Source organism: Drosophila albomicans, chromosome 3 (assembly GCF_009650485.2).
Source record: "Drosophila albomicans strain 15112-1751.03 chromosome 3, ASM965048v2, whole genome shotgun sequence".
NCBI lineage: Eukaryota > Metazoa > Arthropoda > Insecta > Diptera > Drosophilidae > Drosophila > Drosophila albomicans.
The window spans coordinates 55133350-55154468 of record NC_047629.2 but is presented as its reverse complement, the minus strand read 5'-3'; the positions used below and the strand labels follow the sequence as shown (position 1 = coordinate 55154468).

General features: G+C 41.4%; 6 protein-coding genes across 9 annotated transcripts; 4 read left to right on the top strand and 2 right to left on the bottom strand.

Moving 5' to 3' along the window:
* LOC117569920 (vitelline membrane protein Vm26Ab-like) lies at positions 1-660 on the top strand. Its single transcript, XM_034251272.2, has 2 exons — positions 1-96; positions 188-660. Exons 1-2 carry the CDS (start codon positions 88-90, stop codon positions 593-595), a joined length of 417 nt encoding a protein of 138 aa, XP_034107163.1. The 5' UTR covers positions 1-87; the 3' UTR covers positions 596-660.
* A 1994-nt stretch (positions 661-2654) lies between these two features.
* On the bottom strand, positions 2655-3424 carry LOC117571551 (uncharacterized). The gene is made up of 2 exons (XM_034253753.2): positions 3317-3424; positions 2655-3228 (listed from the first exon to the last, which is right to left on the bottom strand). Exons 1-2 carry the CDS (start codon positions 3335-3337, stop codon positions 2992-2994), a joined length of 258 nt encoding a protein of 85 aa, XP_034109644.1. The 5' UTR covers positions 3338-3424; the 3' UTR covers positions 2655-2991.
* Positions 3425-7749: 4325 nt separating this feature from the next.
* Positions 7750-8863, top strand: LOC117572559 (uncharacterized). The gene is made up of 3 exons (XM_034255435.2): positions 7750-8036; positions 8100-8272; positions 8331-8863. The coding sequence occupies exons 1-3, from the start codon at positions 7917-7919 to the stop codon at positions 8740-8742; spliced, it is 705 nt and encodes a 234-aa protein (XP_034111326.1). The 5' UTR covers positions 7750-7916; the 3' UTR covers positions 8743-8863.
* A 6016-nt stretch (positions 8864-14879) lies between these two features.
* Positions 14880-16371, top strand: LOC117571563 (uncharacterized). The gene has a single exon (XM_034253766.2). It carries the CDS (start codon positions 15056-15058, stop codon positions 16274-16276), a length of 1221 nt encoding a protein of 406 aa, XP_034109657.1. The 5' UTR covers positions 14880-15055; the 3' UTR covers positions 16277-16371.
* Positions 16372-17081: 710 nt separating this feature from the next.
* On the bottom strand, positions 17082-19806 carry LOC117572558 (probable deoxyhypusine synthase). 3 transcript variants are annotated; one of them, XM_034255432.2, is made up of 3 exons: positions 19385-19806; positions 18440-19332; positions 17082-18374 (listed from the first exon to the last, which is right to left on the bottom strand). In XM_034255432.2, the coding sequence occupies exons 1-3, from the start codon at positions 19574-19576 to the stop codon at positions 18320-18322; spliced, it is 1140 nt and encodes a 379-aa protein (XP_034111323.1). In that variant the 5' UTR covers positions 19577-19806; the 3' UTR covers positions 17082-18319. The 3 variants fall into 3 exon arrangements, with proteins under 3 accessions (XP_034111323.1, XP_034111325.1, XP_051861271.1); XM_034255434.2 differs by having other exon boundaries at positions 18428-19332; positions 19385-19805; XM_052005311.1 differs by having other exon boundaries at positions 18440-19321; positions 19385-19498.
* LOC117572560 (nedd8-conjugating enzyme UbcE2M) lies at positions 19719-21059 on the top strand. 2 transcript variants are annotated; one of them, XM_034255436.2, is made up of 4 exons: positions 19719-19808; positions 19912-20144; positions 20244-20545; positions 20601-21059. In XM_034255436.2, exons 2-4 carry the CDS (start codon positions 20039-20041, stop codon positions 20739-20741), a joined length of 549 nt encoding a protein of 182 aa, XP_034111327.1. In that variant the 5' UTR covers positions 19719-19808; positions 19912-20038; the 3' UTR covers positions 20742-21059. The 2 variants fall into 2 exon arrangements, with proteins under 2 accessions (XP_034111327.1, XP_051861275.1); XM_052005315.1 differs by having other exon boundaries at positions 19785-19854; positions 19929-20144.
* Positions 21060-21119: the final 60 nt, after the last annotated feature.

Here is a 21119-nt window from a genome sequence, read left to right as displayed (position 1 = left end):
TCGACCGTTGGCCAAATTCAACATCAAACAACGCTCCAAGCTTCAACTGTTTACACAGCAACCAAAACCCCAACAACACCAATCAACATGAAATTCGTAAGTACCTCAAGCTCCTGCTCCTGCTCCTGCTGTTGCCTATTTTCCAACTCATATTGATGTCTTTATTCGCTCACTCTCCAATCCACAGTTCGCCGTCTGCTTCTTCGCTGTTGTGGCTGTGGCTGCTGCCAAGCCTGGCATCCTGGCCGCTGCTCCTTTGGCCTACACCGCACCTGCTGCTGCTGTCGTCGGTAGCGCTGCCTATGTGGCACCTTATGCCTCCAGCTACTCGGCTCACCAGGTCGCCCACAGCGCCGCCTTCCCCGCTGCCTACACCGCACCCATTGCCGCTCCCGTTGCTGCCGCCTACACTGCTCCAGTCGCCGCTGCCTACTCCGCACCCGTTGCCGCCGCTTACACCGCTCCAGTTGCCGCTGCTTACACCTCTCCCCTGACCTACAGCGCACCTATTGCCCGCTATGCTGCTGCTGCTCCTCTGGCCTACAGCGCGCCCCTGGCTGCACCCATCGCTGCTCCCGTGCTGCTGAAGAAGTAAAGCGCAAATATGTGACCATTTGTTGAGATCCTGTGTAAATAAAGATTTCTAGATATGCTCGAAAAAAAAAACTGTACTAAATTAGTTGGGCAAAATGAACTCACGACGGTTGCAGCCTTAAAGTTAATGCTCGATGCTCGATGCTGGGCTGGTTGGTTGGCTGGATGGCTAAGTTGAGCCGAGTCGAGCTCACGCTTCAATGTACTTAGCATGGCAACAATTTGTAGCAGCGGGCAGTTTCAAGAGTTTGGCCTTATCGAAATGCAAGCATCTGCGGGCAGTCGCCATGGCAGCCGCAGCAACAGTAGCAGACTGCTACCTGGTAGAAGTTTCTCTCATGCTTCGATTCAAATTCAACTTTCTATTTAAAAAGAGAATTCTTTTATATGAAATATGCTTCCTTTCAGCGCTTCCTGCCCCAGCGGCAGTGAAGTTTTCTGCTTGACTTTGTCTACTTCCCTGCCTGGCTCGCCTGGCTGCGCGTTGAAAGCAAGTCAAGTTGAGAGCGCCCAGAGACGGCACACGACAGCCATTGGATTGTAGATTGGAGGAGCTGCTTATCATAACTTTGGCATCGTTGCATCGTCCTTCCGCTTCACTTCTGGTATCCCAAATCCCGTGTCCCGTCCACACCCAGGTAGTAAACACCAAGTAGTTGTAAAGTTTTGCAACCTAAGCGGAAAAGTCTTGTAAAAAAAAAAACCGTAAGTACGCGGTGGCACAAGTCTTCCGACGGGGATTCCGTGAAGTGACTGCGCCATTTTCACAACTTTTCGCAACAGATAGCGTCCAAATTTAATGACCTTTTATTCAATAAAACTGCGTGAAGCTCAAAAGTTTCCAGCAACCTGCATTGTAATGCGTTTGTGCACTTTGCAAGCTCAATACCCAGCAGAAAGTTAACATAACTAGAGGGGTTTTATGGGTGTCACAACACAGAACAGGAAAGACATTATAGAAAAATTATCCTTTGTACAAAAACTACAACTTAGATTTCGTTTCATCACATAGCATTGCTTTGCATTACAGAATATTCTATTTAGAATATTCAAAAATGTATTTTTTCTTTATAAATTGTTGCGTAGCTCAATTGATTAATATTTGGTTACGTGTTTTTAGACATCAAATGGAGCAGAAATATTTAAATAAGATTCAATGCGGTAATTTAATTTTGTGCCTCGCCTAAACTTATGCCAATTTTAATATGATTATTTTAAAGAATACATGTTTTGACATCCATAAAAAAAGTATTTCTTTTATTATTTTCAACTTACACATCAATTTGTTTTGCGATATGCAATTCCAATAAATGATTTCGTGTTTCATAAGGTTTTTTATTCCATACGAATGCGCAGTATGTGCTTGGCTAACGTAATGAAGTGATTTAAATTGTAAAAACAAAGTCGTAAACATATTTAATTGAAATAGAAATAAAGTCAAACGTAAATCAGAAACTACTCATACGCAAATATATTATAGTAATTTAGCATAATGAGAAATGGGAGCAAATGTTTGTCTGGTAAATACAATAAGAGTGAATCAATAAAATTGGTTTTCACTTTATACAATTTTTAAGATTTTTCAAATCAAACTGACACACACACGCACACACATACACTCACACAGAGTGAGGGCGACTCAGAAGATGAAGCAAAAGCAGCTTCACACACATGACTAAAAAGATTCGGTTTGGAAATAAACACAATCATGTGCAAACGTGTTTTCAAATGGATTACATGAATAAAAGATTTATACACGTTGGGTAAATCAGTAGCGGGTTACCAAGAAACACACAGACAGACAGACAGAGCCTGAAAGACATCTTGTAAGCCGTCTCCTTCCGCTCTCGCTTTCTATCTCTTCCCTGAATTCTCCCCAAATTTCGCTTTATCTGTCTCTCTATGGCGCTGTGTCTTTGTGGTGGCAGCAGCAAGATGTATAGGTGAAAATATGCGCACATGTAAGCAAATTTCAAAGGACCGAATGAAAATCCCACTACCAAGGCTTACAGCTGTGGCGAAGTCATAGTCACAGATACAAACATACATAAATACATGCATATTTAGATACAAGCTCAGACTCAGCAGCCTTTGCCTATTTTATTCTTTATTGATTTGTTTATAATTTTATATGCGTGTGTGTGCGTGTGTTATTTGATTTCATAAATATTTTTATTTACCATCAAGACCACAAATCGAATCGACGTAAGAACAGCGTAAAATATCACATATACACACGAAGAGCATTTAGATTTAATCAATTTTATCGAGTCGAGTACAAGGACATGCCCTACAATATATACATATGTAGTAACAACAATATATTTGTATGTATTGTAGTCACAAAACGGCAACAGGCAACAAACTCCTCGGCTACTAATCTTGTCCGGGATCTGGTCAGCGTCTTAGATACGTGTAATAGGGATACGTGGCGTATGAGCCATAATACAACGGCGTATACGTATACGCCGCATAGGCCGGATAATATGCAGCTCCCAGTGTTGCAACTGGCGCTGTTGCAGCTGTTAGCCAAGCGCCACCGGGTGTTGCATAGCCCACAGGCGTTGTGGCCAACAGATGAGGTTTCGCCATGCTGCCAGCACAAAGCAGACTCAGCCAGACTGTGAGTGTGAGCTGGCAAAGATTACGATACGATTGAAGACACATACACTTACTGTATCACGCACACTGACAAGACACACACTCAGATTATTTGACTCACCAGTAGCACCTTGAGCATCATTTTTGATTATCTTTGGTCCTTCTGTGATGTCGTGTGGTGTGGCTTTCTCTTCTGTTCTGTTCTGTTCTGTTCTGTGTGATATCCAAAATTTGATTGACAAACTACCTGGCCACGTCAATCAAATTTATAGCCTCCGCCTGGGCACACAGCTGACGTCAGATGGGAGAGCGTGAGAGAGTCATTAATATGTCTCTGTGGCTGTTGCGGAGCGCAATAAAGCGAATAAATTATATTGTAATGCTATTTCAAATTGTTGAATTGTTGAATTGGAGAAGCAGCACAGCAAAAGCAACACTCGCAAAAGAATTATGGCCATATGTTAATATCGCGATACTCTATCACACATTGGCAATACTTGCCAGCGACTTTAATTGCAAAGCTAATTGTTTTCCCGATTGCTAGAAAAATACAATCAAGAAATGTATAATTACATATTTTTAATTATAATTCTTTGTAACAATTTTCCTTTGGAGTAACTGGTTTTACATCAACACGAAATTATAAGTTTAATTTACTTCGTACGTGCTTATAATTGAAATATACTTTAATTAACTTTGCTATTTTCAGCTCACCTTGCCCAACCATCTAGCAAATTCAGTGTATCTTATACACTTTCAGCTAGAATTCGCAGTAGATATAAATGTATCTTTTTTATCGCCTACCTTCTTTGGACTGTCATTCATTACAGACAGTTGATGCTCCGCTCTCTCTGTCTCCCGCTCGCTCTCCCTCCCTCTCCCTATACTCCATCGTTGTGGCAGTGTTATGGCAATTCCTGCTCGTCGGTTGCCTTTATGCATAAGATATTTGCGTTTATTTAGACGTTGTAAAAATTATAATTATGTGTGCGTGCTTCTCATGCACAAAATAGTACTGAAAAGCAGACTGAAAACGAAAAGAAGACCATATTTTGCGATCATTTCTATTAGATAAGCCCTGAGGGTGACGCCTGTAGTCGAAGCCGTTGCCTTAACTCCGTTCCACAAAATTCGCAACTTAACAAACAATAGCTTTAACTGCAGACAGAGACGGTAACAGAAAGGGTAATAGAGAGAGAGAGAGAGAGAGAGAGAGAGAGAGACATATACGAAGGGCGGGATAGAAAGAGGATACAACACTGTTAAGCAACATGTTTCACAAGCCATAAATAATTAATTTATGCAACCGCAGACGAAGCTGAGAACCTTGTGTGCAAACGCCTAAATATAGACCATAAATTTGCATAGTCAAAAGCTGATGAAGCCATTTGCAATACATATGCACACATGTACAGCCCCACACACACAACGGCATTTGTACAGTAAACGCACGATAAGTCAAACTAATTAACTCCATGAATGCAAACTTAACTCAAGTTTCAAAATACTGAGTATAACGTTGTGAATTGCTTCATGGCGTTGCCACACTTGCATATTCCACATACTCCCGATGAGATGTTGCCAACTACAATTTAGAGAGTTGTCAAATCATATTGGGTAAACAATTTGAACTGCACTACACAACAATTGCAGTGTATATCTACGTATATTGGCTGACGGTGTAGCAGTTATTTGAATTTTGTGGCAAGTTCATTGACCATTTGCAATTACCGCTTGACCACGCCTTGTCCACTGCAGCCCACAACTACGATTGCAATAATATAGTAACAAGAAAAACAAGTCGCAAGTGCTCTTGGCGACAATTTTGCAGCAGTTCGTTTCGGTTCTTTTCATGTTTCGTTTTTTTTTTTTTTTTGTTGACTCTTTTTTTTGCTGCTAATTCCAGCTGCTTACAAAATGGCGGCGCAACACGCAGCTGGCAGCCATTTTTTTTATTACTCTCCTTTTCATTGTTGCTGCTGCGCTTTGTTGTTGTTCCGTGAGCTGCATCGGACAAGCATTGCATAATTAAAAATTAGTAGCTGCTGTTTAAGAGCTGATTGTTTATTTATTTTTTCTTCTTGTTCGCCCAGCACAACTGGCTTTTTCCGCTTTTCCCATTGTTATTTCAACCTGGTTGAAATTTAATTAAGCGCACTGTTTAAATTAATTAATGAGCAGCTGGCGCGTTAATGTTATTACATCTGCTGCAATGTTGGCAAAGGAAATACAATGTTGAAAATTATCCTCGACTTCATTTTATTCTACAAAGAAGATTAGAACATTTGCGTAACAAAGCATTTGTCATATCACGATACTTTCTCTCAAGGATTGCCAACATCTGTTGCAGCTTTACCTTGGGTGCTTGATAGAATTTTACATCGGTATTAAGCTTACCAAGGCGCACATTACAGGAAAATCGAAGCAGGAGAAGAATGAGCCTACGCTTCGTATCCAAAATGTCGCGCATTATCATCATGTTAATCAATTGTAAGGGCACGAAGTTTATAAGCAGAATGCGTCGATACGAATACCAGCTACTTGTGCCGTAAAGCAATAATATTAGATAAAACTGTCCTCTGAAGTATCTGCGACTAAGCCGCAACCGGCGTATTGCAAGAAAAGCGTCAATGCACAATCCTCGGAGTCTTTTAGACCGTTTTCGTACCTCGCCATTTTTCATAGATGGTTTCTTTTGCAAATTATTCGGGACATTTGAAATACCAGGAAGCTCATAATGTTCATAAATATTTGGGTTAGGTATTCTTTGCGAATTTGCGCAAGGATTGGAAAATACGCATCTATTCGTTAATATGCTACTCATAGTAACCTCATCTAGTTTATTCTGTCTTGGATGGTTTTCTTCGTTTTTCATACTCTTATAACACTCATGCGAGTCGTAGGTATCCGTAGTTGTTTCAGCCATTGAAACGAATCTAAATAAATTCGATTCCTCCTTAGAGGATTTTTTTGGCAATTTAGTGTAAGTCGCTGTAGTCGCAAGCGCTAAATGAGATGATGAGGAGCTATTCATTGAAACAGTGCTAGCCAGACTGAACTTATCTGTCGATAAAGACTCGACAGTCTCCTCTCGCCGCATATTGACCAGCTTTTGTTTGGGAAAGCCGTTGTATCCATTTAACACATCATTTAAGTCCTTTGCACAATTGCGCAAATCAGTAAATGGGTATTGAAGGTGACCAAAATCATTCAAATGTCCATACATCAAAAGTGTTAGGCAATTCCTGGATAATTTCTGATCTCTGGGAGCCATCTTAAAGATCTGTATCCAACAGCTTGCGATTGTTTGGTCTGACTCGGAGGCGGTCTTATTAAAAAAACAGTGAAAATCGATGAGTTGTTGATTGAAATGACGATCTAGAAATTCCTCGCTTGGTTCCTCCATTTTATTTTGGGTATTGCAAGTGTTGCGAAACAGAATTATGACAGTTTTAAATAAAATATATTGCATATGTTATAAGAAAGTTGAATGAGTTCAAATACTAAGCCTACCAGGATGAAGAAAACCTTAGGCACTAATTGGTTTGCCTCCCACTGTACACCAAGGACAATGGAAGGTAGTGAAGAGGATTTTGATGCCCGCGGGGCTGTCTCTAAGCATTTTACGACCGCGCAGAACTTTCGCAACCACAGCTCACGGCAAAGGCGGCATCAACAGCCAACGCTGCGAGGGTCTCAAGTGGAGCACCGAGTATACGACGTGCACCTTGAAGTGCCAGTCCCAACGCCACGTCATTTACAATAAGAACGAGTGAGAAAGTATTAGTTGAGCCGAAACGACTATGAGATACTTGATACCTAAAAAAAACAGACAAGAAAAATTCAGATATAAATATTATGAATTAAGTTTTGCCAATAATTGTTAAGCTTCCAATTGTTGGTCTTGATTAACATATATGTAAATGCAATACTTAATAATAAAATAAGTCATAATGCCCCGTTTCCCTATAAATATGCCGGGTATAACAATCGAGCAAATGGGAGCGAGAGAGCGCAGGGAAGCAGAGAGCATGCCACACTACCGGCAACAGCAACGAAGCATGCGGTTTGCCTTGCCACGCAAATTTTCATTAGCGTTGCGCGCGTATAAATTAGGAAAATGAAGCAGCCGCAGCAATAGCAGCAACAGCAACAGCAGCAGCAGCTGTCACTTGAGTGCATCAGGATGGGTTCTCAGTCTCCAATAGAGCTAAGCTTTGCCCCTTCTCTGACCCCTTGCTTCTTGCTTATGGCGACCACAACCACAACAACAGCAGCCACAGCAGCAGTAGCAGTAGCAACGAAGTGTAGGTGCTGCGGTCTGCGGCTGCTGCTGGCAGCTCCAAAGTTGTTTGTGGCCTGCATAAATTTATATTGTTAAAACATGAGCTAGAAAAAAGCACGCGCGACCTGTCCAAAAAATACAGAGAGATAACAACAACCACAACCAAGGTAAAAGCCCTGGCTTGACATGTACTTAGACAACAGAACAAACAACTAAAAACAAAATGAACTGCAAGTGTCAGTTACTTGGCATTTTTAGTTATAATTGCATACAAAAGTCGCTGGTATTGTATGTAGTCAAGTATTTTTCAGTTGCAGCGATTAGCGTTGCCACTAGCAGCACTGACGCCAAGTGGCAACACCACATGCAACCCTGAGACATAGTAAAAGCTGTTGCGCACGCGTTCGTAACTTTGTAAACAATCAAGGGAAAAAAAATGAATTTGAGTTTTCAACAGACATATAGTAAAAGCAAAAATAATGGCACCATTTCGTTAACAACACGCCAACAAGTTTCGCCAGAGCGACTAAAGGAACTACAGTCCGGCGCTGGTGAGGTAATATCAATCAATAATTGATGGCACAGAATAAAAGTTCGACGTTAACCAAACAATTTGCAGCTGTTTCTTTCGAGCATCTCAAAGTCGCAGACCGTAGAGCAGGTCATGCAAGTGGCCCTTCAGCTGGGTGATGTGTACAAGATTCGCTTCAAGATTGATTACTCGGGTAGCAGTCGTGGCTATGCTTACCTTCAGTACCTCGCTGATGTGCACATCGAACGCACAATTAAGTAGTGAGTAAACAAGTTGGTAACTTTGAAAATTTACATTATTAATATGTACACTTCCTAGTTTGCAAAAAAAATTTAACCATGCCCAGTTTAAGATTGCCGTGTGCGAGTCCAGAAACATTAGAAAACTTTTGCTCAAAAAAGTCTATCATATGACTCCCCTTGAGGTATATGAGAAACTCCGACAACTCAACCATTACGTCAAGTTAGTCATTATTGAGTATGAGCCACGACGTTACGCATACATCATAATATATCGCAATAGCGATGAAGCCGGCGAGGCTTACGCGGCTTTTCGATCGACGATATCGAACTTTGGACCAGATGCAGTTGTTCAGTGGTTCGATAAGACCTACAAGAATAGAGCCAATTTAGATTTTGGATGCTGTCAGCGTGTGCAACGCGGTGAATTCGACGCTCAAGAGAAGCTGTATGCATTGATTCAGGCCAAGTGCTGCTGCTTTAGCATCTGAGTGCAATGGAATGGAATTGGTATACATAAAGAGTACACCATAAATTTAATAATCAACTTTAAAAATTATAGCTTTTTCACTTTTGTGATAATAAATACGAGCATGAGGCACGACGAGTATGTCTTGCCACAATACACATTGTTTTCCTAAGCTTCCTGTCGACAGACGCAGCTGCTTGACTTCATTAAGCAGGACGGTGACAACAACAGAACAGAACAACAAAGTAACCAAGAAGCTAAAGCCAACAGCCCTCATGCTGACTTTCATATGCAATGCAAATTAATGCAGCAACAGCAGCATTGTTGTTAACTTGGAGTGCTGCGAGTGATGTGAGTACCTGCGGCATAATGCAATTAAACGAATGCATTTAGCCGCAGCTGGAGGGAAAGCAACTGCCACCTACCCCCTACCACCTGCCTCCAGTCTGGGCGACATAAAGGTGCAATGATCGAGCATCCCAAAGTTGCAACTCCAACTCGTAACGCGGTAGTTGTAGCTCATCCATCAGGGTGACAAGTGCAGCGCATTCTAATGCGATTGCCACGACTGACGGATGTCATGCCAAAGCGGAAGCGGATGCTGTCGCCCTTGTCGACATCCGTGTGTCCTCCGACATCCCTGCGCTGGCAGCGCAATTAAATTAGAGCTCGCAAATCGAAATGCAGCCGCTAAAAAACCAGCTCAAAGCTAAAGCTGAACGTTGAAACAAGTTAATAAATATTCATTAAATGTGGGCAAGGGCAGATACGACACAAGTGGTTGGCCCATTCTTTCCATGGATTTGCATTAATTTGTTAATTCAAGCGCAAGTGCCACGCCTACTACTACGACAGTCGAGCAAAACACAGCTCTTAAATGTCATTAAAATTTCAAAGTCTGCCATCCTCCTTCTCGTCAGTTTAGCTGGGGTATGTGGCATGTGGGATGTGGCATGTGGCGTGACTCCACAGGGTCTGTGTTCCTGTCTGCTTGTAGCTGTGATATGCGTCTGCTGGCGCAATTACTGGGCTTAAATTTGGCTTTTTATTTGCTCCAGCCAAATGTTAATCCGGCCAAGCAAAGCGAGGACTCCCGCTCCCGTTCTGGATTCCGGATTTCCCAGTTGGTGACCTATTTTCGAGGAGAGGCCGGAGCCCAAAGCAAACTTAAGCTAAGCACTTACCCTTACCGGGTTATTGAGGCAAGTGCCAATATTTGTTTAACAAACGCGCACAACCCTTTACAGCTCCCCTCACTCTCCTGTGTTATCTACAGGTAAGCAACAGCTCAGCCAAATGACACAGTTTGTTTTTGTGTCTTTAAGGCGTCATGGCACGCCGACTGTCGCTGGGATTTGGGTCAAAGATTATGCCTGGCATTTGGCATTTGCCATTTGCCAACTAAAAGCAAAAGCGAAAGCAAAAGTTATGCACATATTGCGTACAGTCTTTAAGCCAACATTCAACTAGCCTTTGCCCTTTTGACTTTGCTTTTCCCATCCTTTCCTTTCCTTTCCTTCCGTTTTGCTTACTTTTTGCTTTAACCGCAGTAGCGGGCATAGCACAAAGAGCATCCCAGATGCCGTCGTGATTGTGGCTGTCCAACTGCACTTAACACCACTTTTTGATGATATTTTTTTTAAGTAACTTTTCTTTTTGGCTGCTTTGGACAGTTGCAAACGCCATTAACAACATGCGTCATGCATATGCATACGAGTATATGCATCATGCAACATGTCCCACACTCTCTTGCCGACTGTGGCATTCTCCTGAAAAGGAATGTCGCTACAGCAACAGCAGCTGTGGTTACAACGTTTAATCAGAGCCATTCCAAATTCCATTTCCCAAATAGTTTGAGTGAACTACATACTTCTATGAGCCGAATAAAATACTTGAAATCGAAGCAAAGGGAATTTAGAATGAGAAACTTATTACTAAACATTTTCTACATATGTAGAGATTCCATAAGCAAGTCTGAGATTAAGGTTTATACTATACTATTGGAACTAGACTTGGACTCAAAATTCACTTTTAGTAATTAAGGGCGACACCATAAGTTAAGATTTATAAAATTAATGCAAGCATCATAGTAACCAAATTAATTATCGCTTGAGAGCAACGCATGAAGTTCAAGGTAGAAATATAAATATTTGGAAACTTAAGAACAGAATTTTAAAATAAGAAATTAAGTAAGCCAAACATGCTTTAGAAATTTGTTATTTCGACTTTGTTTGAAATGAAAATTAGTTGCACAAGTTGAAGCCTGGATATCTTCTTGGTCAGTTTCCTCCCGCTTGTCATCTTTTATTAATCAATTCAATTTTGGCACCAAAAATTATGTATACGCTGTGCTCTGCTGCCTGCCCCGCCCATTGGGGGGACACATAAACTGATAACGACTGAAGGCAGCACGAAAAGTTGTGGCAACATTTTTATTGACTTTACAGGCGAGGTCGGGGTAAAGTGGGTACGAAGTTTAATCGCCATGGCTAATGCGTGCGGGAGTTGTTTTTCTAAATTAATGAAAAAAGTTGTGGGCACAGTTCTGGTTTGAAGCCAAGCTTGACATAAAGCACAACGATGACAACGACAACGACAACAACAACAACAACGAGAACTTGAACACAACATTTATGTATATTTGATGGTATGCTTAGTGTTTGCACTTGGTCTACTTGGCGGCAACACTGTGAAATCCTTGAGGTATTATTAAAAAATTCTTTGCTGTCCCCTAAAAGCGAGCAGCTGTGTGAAGTTGTTGTTTTCCTTGTACTCGTTATTGTTGTTGTTGTTGTTGTTGTTTCTGTTCCCCAAATGAGTTTATGAGCGTGTCATGTTGTTGTCGTCCGGTGTGTGTCCTTGCTTGCCTTTGCGCTCTGTTTATATTGCATATTAAATAAATTTTGACAAAACAACAATTCAACTCTCCTCATCCTACTCTCCTCAATTTACCCATCTCTATCGTTGTCTGCGTCTGTGTTGCCGCTTATTCTGTTTGTAACTTTGCTTGTTGACAATAAAATAACATTTTGCACTCACTTATCCAGCTGGTTTCTGCTATTGCTGCCTGCTTCTCAAGAGTTTTAATGAAAAAAGTTTGCCAGCTACGAGTGTGACTCAGAGTACGACTACGGAAATTGGCCAGTAATAGAGTTGTGAATGCCAACTGTTATACCCAGCCTCTATGTATTTCTATCATCTCTTTCCAACTCGACTAGATGTTTTCCATGACTGTTTGGTTCATTAAAACGCATGCCAATAAACACAATAAAAACACTTAATCATTGCTTGAATTTCTTGAGCAAACTTCTCACTGGCCAATGGCAAAACTGGCATAAGCCGTCAACCAGCCAGTTCAACTAACTATGTGCGTGCACTCTACGTGGCCATCATCACAATATATTGAGCATACGCAACGTGAGCCAGACACAGGCACGTCACAAACTGAAGCTGTTCCTATAGCTGAAGCAGCTGCTCCTGCTCCTGCTGTTGCTGCTGATTGTGTTGCAGCTGGCAAGCTGCTTTCGATGATTGTCTGTTGCTCTGGCGCTCTCTTTTAGCTACGGCCATCGAAAATCAATCAATAAAACTCCAGGCGAAGTCAATCGTAAGGAATTTCATATACCCTACACTCAAAACATTACCTCAAGGGGTATCATAAATTCGAAATGAATGCAGATAGACATAAATTTAGAGTCTGATCAGCCTCAATTTATTCAAATCTAAATATAAACATGTTAAATGTAACCTAGCTGCAAACAAAATTATTAACAATCTGGAAACGGAAATAATAGGCAATTGTTGTGACAATTGCAAGGTATAAAGTAGTCACCCCTCCGTACTTATTTATACCTATGTTCACAGACATATGTACAATGTACGGTTATATAACATTGCTATGTTGGGTTTTCTAATGCTATGCGCAATATTGAGGCAGCTGCTCATACTTTGGCCAACATTCCAGTTGAAAGTCAAACAGGCAGCTGGGAAAGACAGTCAGACGGGAGGGCAGAGTGACGGACGGGTGGATTCATTCGAACTGACTGACAAATCGATTATTTGCAAGCGCAAAATAAAGCATTAAACGAAATCAAATCAAATAAAATGAAATATGCTTATACGGAGAGTCAGTCGAAGCACTTGTGACGCAAATTCCAGAAACAACTTCTCCAATTTTATTTCAATTTCACCGTTGCCAAGCGTCCCGCCAGCTTTGCATTTTATTTACTGTGCAATAAAACAACAACAATAAAAAGAAAAAATGTTTTCTGCTCTTTTGTCCGAGTCGAGTTGAGTAGTCGAGTCGCACTTTCATCTACAATTTTGTGCCACAATTTTATTATCAACGGATGCCCCTTAAGTGCACATTAAATTCAATTAACCCACAATGTACACACATACATACCTACATACACATACATATGTATAGAGAGAGTTGCAAATTCCATTTTCTCAATAAACTATATTTTTTCACAACAATTTCTATGTAGAGAACATATATTGACGAAGCCTCTGAACAGCAGGTCATGAATGCGCTTCGTTTTGATTTGAAACTTTTATAGAAATATTTTAGCTAAAACCTCTACACAACTAATATGTAAATTCGTATATTAGTTTACAAATTTTATTTTAGTATTGAATTTAAAATTTTAAATTAAAAATTGTAAAATTTAATTTCAAATCCTAAGCGATTTGCTTTTCTTCCAATGTTTGAAAAACTTCTTAGTATATTGAGATCTTTTGAACTTTCTAATCCCAACAAATGCTTCGTTTCGATTTGAAACTTTTGTAGAAATATTTTTGCTAAAACCTCTACACAACTAGTATGTAAATTCGTATATTAGTTTACAAATTTTATTTTAGTATTGAATTTTAAATTAAAAATTTTTAAATTTAATTTCAAATCCTAAACGATTTGCTTTTCTTCCAATGTTTGAAAAACTTCTTAGTATATTGAGATCTTTTGAACTTTCTAATCCCAACAAATACTTCATCATCTTGGAAAATATTATTTGAGTTATTTTAAGCGTGCAGCCTTTGCAATTTGCAGTGGAGTCGAAGCGCAACAAAACGCTGCATAGATCACTGGGGCTGGTCAAGATGCTGTAAACGCTTTCTGTGCGCTGTCGTTTCCTGAGGCACGTCGACACCACGCTCCTTCCTACAATGTTTCTGACTTGCGGCAGCTGCTCTTACTTCTGCTCCTGCTGCTGATGCTGCTGCTGTTGCTGCGGTGGCCATTATTTCCTGTTTTTAATTGCACTACTCTCCGCTGCGGTTTTCTGCTACATTTGTTGCAACATGCACCACGCCAGGACCCGACGATAATGTACTTTGACCAACCGAGACAGACCTCTTCTCTTGCGTTTCCCCGTACCTTCCATCACCTCTGCTCTGCTAACATCCGACATTTGGTTTTCTTTTTGGATTGCTTTATTTGAGACTTTTTTGCAATTTTTTGACATGCTTGTTGGTCATTCTAGGGCGGTGCAAGAGGGGCGGGCTGCAAACTAGGATGTGGCCAAAGGCGACTCGGGACAGCTATTAAATGATTTATTCTTTAATAAGCGTGCGGAAGACATCTAAAGAAATTAGATGGGCCAGGCCGAACCCACTAGCTACAATACGCATCGTCCTACCCTACGTTCCCAAGTCATCCCCATTTTCCTTTCAGCTGTAAATGGAGCCATTTCTCCTTGATGCGCACAAAAGGAATTTGTGCAATTTATGAGTAGAAAAAAGACGAGCAAAAAAATTCCAAAGCAACGGGGCAAAGAAATTAAACAACATGGCCAAGGATATTGCCTTGCCATGGGCTTGCTGTAGCTTAGCTTAGTTTATCGGCAGCCAGGATGTACGCCTGCCATTCTGTCAGTGTGTGTGCGTGTTTGAGTGCTGAAAGTATTTGCGGTATTTTCAGCCATTATGTTGGCCAGAAAGGTGCGAAAACTCTGTGGAGCAGTAAATATCATTGACCCCGAAAAATCAAGCAGCTGCTTCGACCCCGCATTCATCCATTATCCTTTTTGAATATGCTACACATTCGCATACTAAACGAACTCGATCCGATCCATCTTGTTAATTTCGATGCTCCAATAAGTATGTTATTTAATTTTCTATTATGTTACTGGCGCCATCTGTCAACATAAGTTGGAAAAGTGCTTTGACACCTTTAAAACCCAAATTAAATTCTTTAAAAATCATTTTATCATAAAATACCACAATTTTTGACGAATTATAAAGTAGCTTTGATATCACTTTTCATAAGAGTGTGCCTGAATAACGTTATTTGGAAACATTGTACAAATTCTCTAGCTTAAATGAAATTGTAGAAAATGAGTGATGTGAAAGAGGACACACTGGACCGTCATTTTGCAGAGCAGCTGAAACTGGTAAGCGATGTGTTCATCGAGAGTATATGTACATCCCACCACGACATCATTCATCACTGGCTGACGGTGTTTTATAATGCCACCGGGTCGGAGAAGTATGCCCGCAACTGTCTGATGGTACTGATGCACGGCCAATTAAAGGAGATGGGTAGACTAGGCAAACCTTTCACGGATTTGAGTAACACCACTCGTCGACTAGATGATGTGCTCAATACATATGGCAATGACAACACCAGCATTGAGAAAGAGCAACCCGAGGAATCGAAAAAAACAGTCGAACTTGAAGCGGCGCCCGCATCAGACATCGAATCAGTTTGCTCTAGTCGTTGTGGGAGCTCAAGTCATTACTCAGAAAAGTTGAAAGCCACAGAGAAATCGGATTATGAACTGCAAATTCAGAAGAATCGGCAATTACTCGAAGAAGTCAATGAGTTACATGCGCGCACCATCGAGAATGAGCAGCACTATAAAGCAACGGACTCCAAGTGGCAGAAAAAGTTAAACGAGGGACAGAACGTGATGCCACTCCAGTCTAAGCGTAGCATGGCACTGCTACTAAAGATCGAGATCAGCACAAGGAGTGCAATACGTCGTCTCAAGGATTGGACACCAAGTGGTGGTGTCATCAACTTTCTTTCCATCGCCTTGCAAGACATACTCGACGATGAACCCGAGACGCGCAGTGTCTTATTGGAGCTTGATCGCAAGTTGGAAAGTGTGCTCGACAATCTGTTAGAACAGGCGGGCGAACGGCGCGAGAAGAACGTTCGTATTCTCTACGACAAGCTATTCCAGCAACAGCAGGAAATGCTACAGGCCAAGGATGTGCTCCTACAAAAGGAACAGGCCGCTCTGGCCGAAGCCCGGATTCAGCTGCAAGCCAAGACACGGCTTTGGGATATCGTTACGCCATACTATCGAGAGGAAGCAAAGCTGTCATCAAACATGGAGTCGACACCACCGCATCAATCTAGAAAATCAGGTGGCGCCAGTGCTAGAAGACCAAGACTAACGCTGTCTCCAGCTTCGTCGTCATCGACATCCCCAGTGCCATTATCTCCCAAAAGAAAAGAGATCAACGATAAAAATAATAAATGCAATTGTGAGGTATGTCTAGGATTCAAGCCGAAGTTCTCAGATATGCAGTTTCACAGCAAATGTTAATCGTGTTTCTATTTATATATTTTATATTTTGTTTTCCTACATTTTGTTTTCAAGTTTTTAAACAAAACAAGACAGAAAAATAAATAATTTCTTTAGAGTTTTTTTTTCCACACTCACACGCACTCACTTGTGTGTAAGAACCTGTCAATTGCCAGGAACTGGACTCGAGAAAGTTTTAATGTAGTTTTAATTTGCTCGTAATCACTAGAAAGTTGGCCAACATACAACACAACGACGACAGCAGCAGCAGCAGCAGTAGCAGCAATAACTTGGCTTGCAAAGTTGGTGTGGACTCTGCGTAATTCTACGCACTTGCTATGGTCGTCTTTTGTGCACACAAGAAGCGCAGCCTTCGCACACACCAACTAGAACAGCAAGAACAAGAACAGCAGCAGCTTTGCTCGTAATTAGTTTTTAAGCGCTCTATGTGTGCGTATGCTCCGTGTGTATTAGATATGACAGCATGCAATTAAGTGCTTCTTAACGACAATGCTGCCTGGCTGCCGATAATGGCGCAACGATAATATAAGTGCAATTGATTTTCTTGCCAAGTTGCGCAAGTTGTTTGGCCAAGCAAAGTGCTACTGGGATTATAGTTAACCGCAGTTGAGAATGGCAAATTGAAATCCACTTGAGAGTGAACTAAGTACTAAACAATTCATTGCCTAAAAGTATGCTGCAGCAAAATTCAGTGAATTGCGGTTGGCGATTTACATGCTGCGCTTGAAAGCATACTACACTTAATTATATGCATTGTCATCCCAAAACCATACTATAAAATATTAAAGTTCGTATTTAACGTAACTTTAATGTTAATGCTAACAGATTTAAAACATTGCAATTGCGCAGAAAAGTTTGAACAGTCGACATGAGTTGTCGATTTTCTGGTAACATGTTTCAAACAGTATAAATTTGATAAAGCAGAGTATTTTATATTATGTAGTAGTAGATGGGGGCTGCCTGCACTTCGCGGCAACCAAACGATTCATTAATTTTTCAACCAAAAACAAAAAAGCCCAAAAAGTTGCGCTAACAAAAAAGTTGCAAAGAAAATGCAGTTGCAGCATCGTCTCTTCAACCGACCGTCACATGACTATAGCTCAAAATATGTAGCACCAACTGTCGAAGTACTGCAGAGAGCCATAAAGAAAAACCAGGCAGCACAGAATGAGAAGAGTGCGGAAAAGTAAGTGTGCGAAAAAGTTTTCTTTTGGCTTTAATGATGCGCACAGACAGCAGACAGCAGCACAAACTTTGGGTCGAGAGAAGCGCAGGATGATGAAAGGGATGGAAAGGAAAAGCGCTGCAACAATAAAATTTGAGATGACTTGTTGGAAAATGCGAGGAAAGAAAGCGCGGTAGCATTAGCGACATAAAATTAATGACAAATTTGTGAGCTTATGCGAAAGCATTGTTTCCCAAAACAATTTCGGACTATTAAACATAAAATGCTCACTGCGGGCAAAATATGACAAAAGTGAAAAGTCGCCAAAGTTGCCAGCGACGTGGAAAATTTATGTGCACAGCCAAAGCAGCCAAACCTAAGCAATTACTACCAAGACTAAGTTGCCTTTTGGAATATGACAATAATAGAGGAGTTACTACGTAGTGGAATGGCCTAAGCCCACTCTCCCATCAACAATTCCAGATGTGGCCAGCAAGGACCGCAACTTTCATTTTGCCTGACAAAAGTTGCATTTTTCCTGCTCTAGTAAAGGCGATGGAGAAGTGCACTACACAACCATTATAACATGGCAATGGGGGCGAAACAAGAACTGAAGCAGGAGCAGGGAGCTGCAGCAACCAACCAGTGAAGTTGAAAATGCGACGCTTGTTGTGTTTATCACATTTTGTACATCTCACAGGCGACGACGCTTAATGGCTTCCTGCTGCCATTACTGCCACAGTCACTGCGGCTGACAACTTGGCTTGCGCTTGTACTTGGTCTTGGGCCTGGACAGTTTTCTTAGTACCCCATTGTGGCATGCGGCTTCATGAAGCACGACACTTTAGAGACTGATACACCGCACACTACCGAGCTAGTTATTGCGACTCAAAGTGGTTGTTACGACTACACAAGCTACGGTGTGGAGTCAGCCTGAAAGTAGTAGTTGTTCAATGGTCGTTAAAGAATATATTCGCTATATTTACGTGCACAATTACATTGTGGAGTCTTTCTTGCTAAAGTGTCGCTTGGCAAAGGTCTCGCCCACTATGAGCGGAAACACCAAACTGGCCTCGGCATACACCTTAACTGGTGTGGCATCCTTGCGTATCTTGCCCCAAGATATGGCCTCATCCGGCCGGGCTCCGCTGTCACTGCCATCGAATTCCGAGGCTGTGTTTATGAACACCGAGTAATCGGCGCCATTTCGCATCAGATTTGCATTGCAAATGTGATGTTTAATTATTCCGCCGCCTACAATAATCATGCCGCTATTGACAGCCTTAACGGCCATTGTGTTGAGTCGCCGCAGATCGGATAAGATGTCGACAACGAGACCAGGTTGCCGAAACGAGTGAAAATACATCATGTCTCCGAGACTGCCATCAGTTAGCGCTGGACAGTAAACGGGTATCTGATTCTTTGCTGCCCAATAGTAAATAGAACTTGGATCTCCGATACGTTCGCCCAGCCGCTGAATGATGCGAGATGGCGACCACACGGTGCCCTTACTACGTTGTTCCTCCAGCATTTCATCTAATAGTGGCATTAACCAATCCTCAAATTTACAGTAGTTATCATTGGGTACCAGCAGATTACCAATGCGATTAATACCACGTTCCCGTAAATCGCGACCGCTTAGCTCAAAGGAGCCCATGTAGGTAGGCGCCAAGCATTTTATAAAATCCTCCTCGACGCCACCGGCCGTTGTTACTATGCAGTCGATCATGCGATGCTCAGCCAGAAACCGTAGTGTCTCACGCATGCCCGACGACACTAGATTTGAGGTGTAGCCCAAAAAGATTGTGCATTTGCTGCGCCGTCTGATAAAATCGTCTGTCTCGTGGACATCTTCTTGTTCAGCGTCTAGCGGCTGAGCCCTGCAATCCAACTGTCAGTTTTTAGTACACGCAATTGGTCCAATTAACAACAGCAAAACTCACCATTTTCTTGATTTCCCTAATAGCTAAACCAAGATTGGTTGCTTGGAAGCCGGTGTTAACATAGGACTCGAACAACTTGCTATAATCGATACCCTGGTTGAAATCATAGCCGTGTACCTGAGGTGTGTCCTCCGGAATTTGTTCACTTCGTTTCAATACCGCATCCTTGGCAATTTCTGGTTCTGCAGACATCTTAACTAACGTACACAAAATCACACCAGCTTCTGGTTTAAACGCGCTTCGTAAAATGTGCAGAACACCTGTTTTTGTTATCGATTGCAGTACGCAAGAGGTGCTTCTAAGAGTATCGATAGTTCGATTGTTTTTACGTTTAATTTGACTGCCATTTCGACAGACCCGTTGAAGAAGAAGAAACAGAAAAGAAGAAGAAAGGCACTTGAAACAACTAAACTAAAATTTCGAGGTATGTCAAAATTATTAAAGAAAAAATATAAAAATCCAACGAATAGGCAAGTATGATCATTAATAATAATTGTTATTAAATATTTTTCACTAACCCACACAAGCTAAATCTAAGAAATAGCCTGCAAAACAAATTGGAAAATACTTGCATTGAAAAAGAAAAATATACAACGCCAGCAAGCGCCAAGTAAAGAAGGCACACAAATATAGCGCAAATAAAAAAATAAAAAGATGATTAAACTTTTCTCGCTGAAACAACAAAAGAAGGATGGTGACCAATCGGCACGCGGAGGTCAGCAAAAGAAGGCATCAGCAGCCCAGCTGCGTATACAAAAAGGTATTTCTCTCCTGCAGTTGTTTCGTTTCGCGCGCATTACATTTAATATTATTTATTATATGCTGTTATTAATAAATTTCAATCGATTTGACTTTGCAGATATTAATGAACTGACTCTGCCAAAGACTTGCGCAGTTGAGTTCCCCGATTCCGATGATTTGCTCAATTTCAAATTGATCATGTCACCGGACGAGGGCTTCTACAGAGATGGACGCTTCGTGTTCAACTTTCGGGTTGGCTCCAATTATCCGCACGAGCCGCCCAAGGTGAAGTGTGGCACGCAGGTGTATCATCCCAACATCGATCTCGATGGCAATGTCTGTTTAAACATCTTGCGCGAGGACTGGAACCCAGTGTTGACCATTAACTCCGTTGTCTATGGCTTGCAATTTCTCTTTCTGGTAACAACTCAAAATCCATTTAATTACCTTAATCATAATGAGTGTGTCTCTGTAGGAGCCTAATCCAGAGGATCCGCTGAACAAGGAAGCCGCTGATGTACTGCAAAGCAATCGTCGCCAATTTGAATACAATGTGAAGAAGGCAATGCGTGGCGGTTGCGTTGGCGAAACCTTTTTTGAATGTTGTCTCAAGTGATATAGGAAATCAAAAGTCTTTAATTTAAGAAACGGCGTCTGGCTGTTCGCTGCAACCTTGACCGTTGCTGTCAGCGATCATTGGACGCGTTTTTATTAATAATTATACACAACAAACAACACGTACACTAAACATGCGAATTTGGGTCTGCAGCAACAGAAACAGTGAGAGCAAACGGCGGCAGCAACAATAACAACAACTACAACAAGTGCAGCATCAACTTGTAAAAGCCGCAACAACAGCAAACGAAATACAAAAGCAACAGCAATAGAAAACAACAAATTACCGTAATAAACAACAAACTGCGTACCGAATAAACGTGTCGAGTCAGCAAATTCTTTTTAGCATTAAGCCATATTGGATGAAGTCAACAAGAAG